Genomic DNA, 7,556 nt, shown 5'->3' on the forward strand with positions numbered 1-7,556 from the left:
CGCGGAAGCCACGAAGAACTCATCTTTGTAGAGGGTACCTCACGAAGAGGACTGATGAGGCTTTATCCAAGTTGAAATAAAGTTGGTAGAGCTACTTAGTCTTTGGCCATCAACTTCCTGCATAGTCTTTGAGTTCATAAAAAATGGAAACTAGAAAATGAGAGATTTTAGTTTCTAAAATGTGAGAACTTAGCTTTCTGGAAGAAGATGACTTAGCCTTTCGGAGGATGAGAAATTGGCTTTTTGTAGTGTTTCCCACAAACGACACCAATTGATGAATCAATTTTTTGGTGATGTATCAATTTTTTGTGCTAAGTATCTCGTCATTTGGTCTGAGCTGGGGGCAGATTAGGTGTCGAGTTAACTGGGCCGAGCTGGGCAGGTTAGGTGCCGAACTGACTGGGCCGAGCTAAGCAGGTTAGGTAACGAGCTGACTGGGGCCAAGCTAGGCAGGTTAGGTGACGAGCTGACCAGAGTGTCAAACTGCCTATTAGGTGCCGAGCAGACCAGAGTGTCGAAATGCCTATTAGGTGATGAGCTGACCAGAGGGCCGAGCAAACTATTAGGTGCCAAGCTGACCAGAGTGTCGAGCTACCTATTAGTTGCCGAGCTGACTGGAAGGCCAAGTTGCCTAGTGGCAAGCTGGATTGATTGTTGAGCTTCGTAATTCTTTAGAAACCTACGAATAACCAATGTTAGAGGGCACGGAGTGGCTAACCTGACGAGGTCGCTTCGATGCTTAAGTCAGTACTCTCATAATAGACTGCTAGCTAAAAATCACGAAATATGAGAGCTAGAATATGCTTACAATACCCCCCCCCCCAATGCCATTGGGGTTGGTGCCTTTATATAGGCATTGTTTGGCGTGGGCTTCACGCACCATATCCGAGATTTCTGAAAAATCGTCTAAGTGGTCCAAGATTCCTTAAGGTAACCGCTATGCACATTGACCACCCTCCGAATCGTTCAGCACGTGGACCAACTTCCAAGGATTGTGGAAGTGTTTGGATATGCATGTCGAATTTGTCGCCGAGCATGTCTCGCAGGTCGCCAGGTCAACGCCTGTGCCAGGCCGTCAGGTCGCGCTAGGGCTAGGCCACCAGTTCATGCTAGAGCCAAGCCGCCAGGTCGCGCCAGTGCCAGACTGCTAGCTCGCGCCTATGCCAGGCCACCAATTCGCGCCAAGGCCAAGTCGCACCAAAGCTAGGCCGCTAGTCCACACCAGGACGAAGCCGCCAAGTCACGCTTGTGCCAGGCTGCCAGTTCGCACCTGAGCCAAGTCACGCCAGGGCCAAGCCGCTAGGTTCCACCATCAACTTGGCTAAGGCAAATTGTTGCCAAAATGGTTTCTGATGTCACCTAATTGTTCCGAAATGCCATGTGTCACAATATCATTGGAGGGGCAAATCCGCCCTAATCAACTATCTTGAAAACGTTAAGACACTAACCAAGGAACTCCAGCCATATCCAAAAACCTAAACAAGTCGCATCACAAAAATTACACTCTGGTGATAGATGTTTAAACTATTTATGGAGTATGCACCTTTCCACACTCAAATGAAGAAACAAAATGGTTGGAACTGAAGAGCTGAATTGGAGCAATCGATCATAAATCTAATTCAATGAATGCAACTCCAATCCAATGAAAGCCTAATGTAGTGGAGGTGGAGGTTGGGTACACCAATAAAAATCCCAATAATCCTTCTGGGGTTTGTTTGTACAGGATCAAAATGGATGAACTCTCTCTCTCTCTCTCTCTCTTGATATACCTCCGCCAGACATCAAATTTGAACTACTTCGTCGCCCTTCTCTCCCCCCTCCTCTGAGGAGACAAAATTGGGTACGCTGCAGGTTCTCTCAAACAGGAGAGGAATACACATACCATCTCCCCCCAAGCCTCCTCATCTGTTACAGGAGACAGAGTCGATCAAAGATTTTTGGAAGGAGACTACAAGAAAGCTGCACTCCAGAGCAGAACCCCTATGATCAAAGTGATTGCGGCAGAGCCAACATGGAAATTTGAGGAGCACCCAGAGGCCGTAGAGTTCGAAGAAGGAGCAAGTGACGTGCCGTTAATGAAAGTGCCGTTTCCACCACTACGCAAGAGAAAGCACACAAGTAAGAAGCATTCAGAAAAACAATTCATGTGAGGGGAAGATTTTTACCCATAGCCATCTACTATTCATCTTTCTCGTATTTAACATACTAAGACTAGAAAATATGAGACAATGGATTTGAAGAGATCTGATCGGAAAAAACATTATACAAAAATTATCTTTCGAGGGCAAGATTGCATGCAACAGACTTAAAGGGGGAATGTATTGAGAATTGATTGTTTGAATAAGATCAACAATGAAACTATTGAATTAAGCAAATTGGTTATTGAGAGAAATCAGTATGCAACTAATTTCCCCATCTCACATGCTTCGAAGGGTGATATGATTAGGTTACCAAAAGAAAAAAGGTGATATGATTAGACAAGGTGAAGGATTCTGAATTTTAATATTGTTGCCCACTGGAGGATGAGATTTTCAATTTTACCAGGTTTATATATATATATATATATATTACAAAATCAACTTGGGGCAAACAAGGCATGGGCTGGCTACCTGCACTTATAATTTGTCGTTTTATCTGATGAAACAGGTTATACCAAGTTACTCTGTTTGGAATAAGATGTGCAATAATTCTACAATCAGTTTTATGTTCATCTAGCCATTGGTAAAAACATCTTTAGTTGGAGAAGTAGTGGTTAGCAAGTAATTAGTTATATCCTTACCTTCCATGAAACTTGCAGGAACCATGACCTGCATCAAAGAAAGAAATTATCAGTAACCCCAAAAAATAATCCATCTAGTTCAAGAAAAATGACAAGTGCACGTCATGGTTCTTTACTTGGGTCTGATGTAGTGACAGAAGCCACCCCATTGAAGTAACAAGTCCCAGAAGCCATCCCCATCTGATGATAGTAAGTATTAAAAGCATATGTAGCATGAGCATTAACTGTGTCAGGCTCGTAGCATGGCTGTCCCTGCAATAAAGGTGAGCAATCCACTTTTCCAGGGCCACATGCCCAATCCAAAGCAGCCTGCAGCATCTTTTCGTCAGCACCATCCCTAGCTACACAATATGTCTGGTTTGTTGTGTCATTTGCCAATACCATTCCAGAATCTGTCAGGTGTAGAATATAAATTGGTACACCATTAGCATCAAACAGCCCCCAGTTCTTTTCTGAGAGTGACCCAGGTCTCATATCCTCGTTGTAGAGTTCATAGATGTAGGTACTAACAGCAATCCCAGGATGCTTGGGTGTCCCAGTGTTGTTAAGCACATGCCTGATCAAATTGCTGTTATATGTGTTGGCATTGTCAAGAGTGGCATCTGGCTCATTCTTGTCACCCTTGGAAGGCCATCCTGACTCAGTCACTACAATAGGAACATTTGTAAAGTTTAGGTAGGCCATGGCAAAGTAGGCTGCATCTACTACAGCGTCAAAGACATTGGTGTAGTGGAGGAGTGTATTTGCATCCACAGCTTCTTTGTTTGGAGGGAGGGGGCGGAAAAGTGCATAGTCCAATGGGATAACTCCATTTGATTGCATGTAGTCATAATAAGGGTATGAATTGAGCATGAAGTATGATCCTGAGGACTGCAAGAACTTGAGCATGGGGACCATGACATTGTCCCAGGAGCGGTTGAAGAACGCCTGTGAAGGAGGAAAAGAGTCAAGGATGAAGGAGGATGAGTGTGGTGTAGACACTTTAATCTGATCGTCAAGATTGGAGGCAACCAGGGCTGAGTGGATGAACTTCATGGCAGATACAAGCACAGGAGCAGCATTTGGAAGGGTTGTAAGGACCTCAGATCCAACTGCAATGGCAGTGATGTTTGTGGCTGGGACATGTGCCACAACATTGCGGGCAACCCAATTGGCAGCGGTAGCATTGGACTGGCCCACACCAAGGAGCTCTTCATTTGGGACAGAGACAGTGACTTGAATACCAGTGTTGGCAAGAGCAAGGAGCATGGCCCGGTCAGCATCATACAGCCTTACATGTCGAATCTGTTGTGCCTTGAGGAGGGCCACCACCTGAGTTGGGTTTGGCATGTCAGAGAGCGCCGTGCCAATGTTGACACCAATAAATGCATCTGAAAGACAAGACAGAAAAACACAGGATGCAAAAGTTCAGAGATACAATAATGGTCAGACTGGGTCACCATGGAAGCACAGGTATTGCTTGTTAGTTGTTGCATAATAAGCAAGCACCACCACATTTTCATGTCATTCAAACATAACCCCCCCCCCCACACACACACACACACATTCATGTCAAGTTGAAACTCTCGTGATGCTACATTTATGCACCATCTCCATCTCTCTCAATGTCTACTAAATGACAAATACCACAGATAAATTTAAATGTTTGATTCTTACTATTCACAATTTGGATTGTTCTTCCTTCTTAACTTTTACCCACTTACTGAGGGAAGAAACTAGACAAAAGGCCTTCAGGGAAGGTCATAAGCCTTTGGAAGCATTTCACCTTGCCATACATGAAATCACAAGAAAAGGAACAAGCATATACAATACAAAGTGAACATTATTGTTCTTCCGACCAATGCAGTCAGCCCTGGCAGAGAGATACACTAAAAGGAGGTTCCTAAGTACTGATAGAATAGACCAAAAGGACAGTCAAGCCTCATCACCTCACACAGAGTATTTGGACATGCCTATGGACCCCATGACAAAGATGGGTTCTTGGAATAAATGGTGATCACCAGTTGGTCGCATTTAAGATGTTAGCCCAGAGATTAATGCCTTGAAGGCACCAACACCTGACCAAATTTAAATGGTACACAGTCTTTGAGACTGCTACTAGCCATTACCCTTTCAAATGGGTCCCATCAAAAACATCCATCCAGGAATCCAAGACAAGGATGGAAACAATAGATGAGATGATCATCTTAGCTTTATTCACCAAAACCATATTAAGTCTTCTTTTCAATCTTTTCCCACCATATCCCTTCTTCCTTACCAGTTGGTCGCATTTACGATGTTAGCCCAGAGATTAATGCCTTGAAGGCACCAACACCCGCCCAAATTTAAATGGTACACAGTCTTTGAGACTGCTACTAGCCATTACCCTTTCAAATGGGTCCCATCAAAAACATCCATCCAGGAATCCAAGACAAGGATGGAAACAATAGATGAGATGATCATCTTAGCTTTATTCACCAAAACCATATTAAGTCTTCTTTTCAATCTTTTCCCACCATATCCCTTCTTCCTTTTCCAGCCCAGTGACTTCTGAAGGACAATAATGCATTTCCAAGTTGGATGGACTTTTCTTTATTCCTGTGTCCCTAAAGACACATAAATAGTCTAGGCCAGCTGGGATGGATATTATGTGAAATTCAGGAGGCACAATCTGACAAATTGAAGGATTTGAAAATCTGGGCCACAAAATATTTGTGTGGAGTTCCACAAATAATCAAAAATGTATAATATGATGTTTTTGACCAACCCCGAAAAATTATATTTTTACAAGAGACCCTTTTTCATGACAGACAATTTTGTCCCATCTCATTTGGCACATACACATTAGCACAGAGATCTTATGGGCATTAAGGTCATTGTCAAGAGAGTTGGTTTATTTCAAAAAATATGGTTTTCTTGTTAACACTTCTTTCAGAATATAATTGTGTCATTTAATATGATAGGTAGATGACACATAATAGCATACATGCACTAAAATACAAGAAGATATTCAACATGCCCCCACCATATTTAAAGAATCAAAAGCATAAAAAGAAAGGTACAGATGGAAAACATTAAGGTATGTTAAGGACCTCTTTTATAAAACCCAAATCATAATGATGTTAAGAAATGTACGGATCTAGTAATATTTAATAGACATGGATGGAATTACAATAGAAAAATTCAACAAACGGTAAAGACTTTCTGATCTATCTAGTTTAGAGAGAAGAAAAAAAGGCACTGATCCATCATCCTAGGGCTAGAGATGACCCATTTAGTAGCTTTTGCCATTTTGGTAACCAGGACTAGGACCTAACAGATTAAAATGACAATCATGCCCTCAAGTGTACCTTCAGGATTCAGTTGAATGAAAACCCCAACTTTTGGTCGATATGATATCAAAGTAGGGATATTTTTGCCTGTTTAACTGTGCAGGCTAGACCTACGTTTTAAAGCATCCTTTCAGTTTTGTTTATTAAATACAGATAAATAATGCTCTAGGGCATTGTAGTGAAAACTGAAAAGACATGAAACAAGAAACGTGGTGAGCCACTGGAGTGTCTGGGTCCTCATGTTTAATAGATGAGTCGATGGTGAGCTGGTTCCTGGTGGCAAGCATCGTCGGCTGTTCCAAGAAGGAAATGAATACTGAGGACTGAGGAGAGGGCAAATCTGTTGGTTGGATGGTGAGCAAAACATATTACAAAGAATCCAGAACCGACTGCCATTCTCTCTCTCTCTCAGAGGGTTCTGAACTTGATCAGAAACAAGGGAAGTAAAAGAAAGCTCTTTACTTGCATTTAATAATAGACACAGACTATTCCCCATGCTACATCAGGTTAGGACAACTTAAAAGTTGAAAGCCCCTTTCCCTTCTCAACACAGTGATAAGAAAAACATTTCAGCTATTCTTCACTCCCAGCTCTGATTCCGCTTGCCACCGGACCTCCATCTCTACTCATATCTCTTGCAAAAAAAAATTAGGAAGAAGAAACACTAAAAATAGCAGACAAATGGTAAAACCCCATATGGGTTTTAGCTCAAGCAAAACAGGAGCAAGAGACCCATTTTGTTCTGAACCATCTCAATCCAAAAGACCCATAAAAAATATTGATTAAAGAAGCAACAGAGCACCAAATCACTAAAAAAAGCAACTAAATCTTGACACATTTTAAAAACCCACAACCGTAAGAGCAATCCCACTAAACTGAAACATCCAAACAGAAACGCCAATGTGGAAGAGAAGAGAAAGAGAGGAGGAGAAAGAGGAAGAAGAAGAAGTAGAGAACGCACCTTCGTCAGCAGTGACAACAGAGGCAGCCAAAAGCAAAAGAAGAAGCAGAGGGGCCATAGATTCCCAATACGCCAAAGGCCAAACCTTACTCTCGCAAGCAACAGGCAATCCACCGAGAATGAATCTGAGAAAAACCCACTAACGAGAGAATGACTAAAGAAGAAGAATGGCGAGAAAGGGAGCTCCTTTTTTAAGCCAATGTGCGTGGGGAAGACTGAGGAGTGTGTGACAGAGTGAGGAAGTGAAGAATTAAAATAAAAATAAAGTTTTTTAAAGGTGTGAATGGGGTTTTATAAGAGAAGGGATTTTGTCCTTCTGGGATGTTCTCACCCATCACGTGGCTTCTGTCAGAAATCGGACGGTCAATATTCCCTTGCTATTCTCTTCAACCAGTCAACTGACTCAAGCACTATAATGAACTAATCAAGCCCCATCGGTCAATACTCTTTCGAGCCATTACTCCCGTTGGATTATTTATCTGACCTCACCAAGACAAAATATGCC

The 7,556-nt window shown here is 42.4% G+C and overlaps 1 protein-coding gene across 1 annotated transcript; it reads right to left on the bottom strand.

The window, feature by feature from the left end:
- Positions 1 to 1,466: 1,466 nt before the first annotated feature.
- On the bottom strand, positions 1,467 to 7,317 carry LOC104607366 (glucan endo-1,3-beta-glucosidase 3). The gene is made up of 4 exons (XM_010272995.2): positions 7,052 to 7,317; positions 2,896 to 4,149; positions 2,780 to 2,807; positions 1,467 to 2,096 (listed from the first exon to the last, which is right to left on the bottom strand). The coding sequence occupies exons 1-4, from the start codon at positions 7,107 to 7,109 to the stop codon at positions 1,949 to 1,951; spliced, it is 1,488 nt and encodes a 495-aa protein (XP_010271297.1). The 5' UTR covers positions 7,110 to 7,317; the 3' UTR covers positions 1,467 to 1,948.
- Positions 7,318 to 7,556: the final 239 nt, after the last annotated feature.

This window comes from Nelumbo nucifera, chromosome 4 (assembly GCF_055504915.1).
Source record: "Nelumbo nucifera cultivar China Antique chromosome 4, China Antique-T2T, whole genome shotgun sequence".
Classification (NCBI taxonomy): Eukaryota; Viridiplantae; Streptophyta; class Magnoliopsida; order Proteales; family Nelumbonaceae; genus Nelumbo; species Nelumbo nucifera.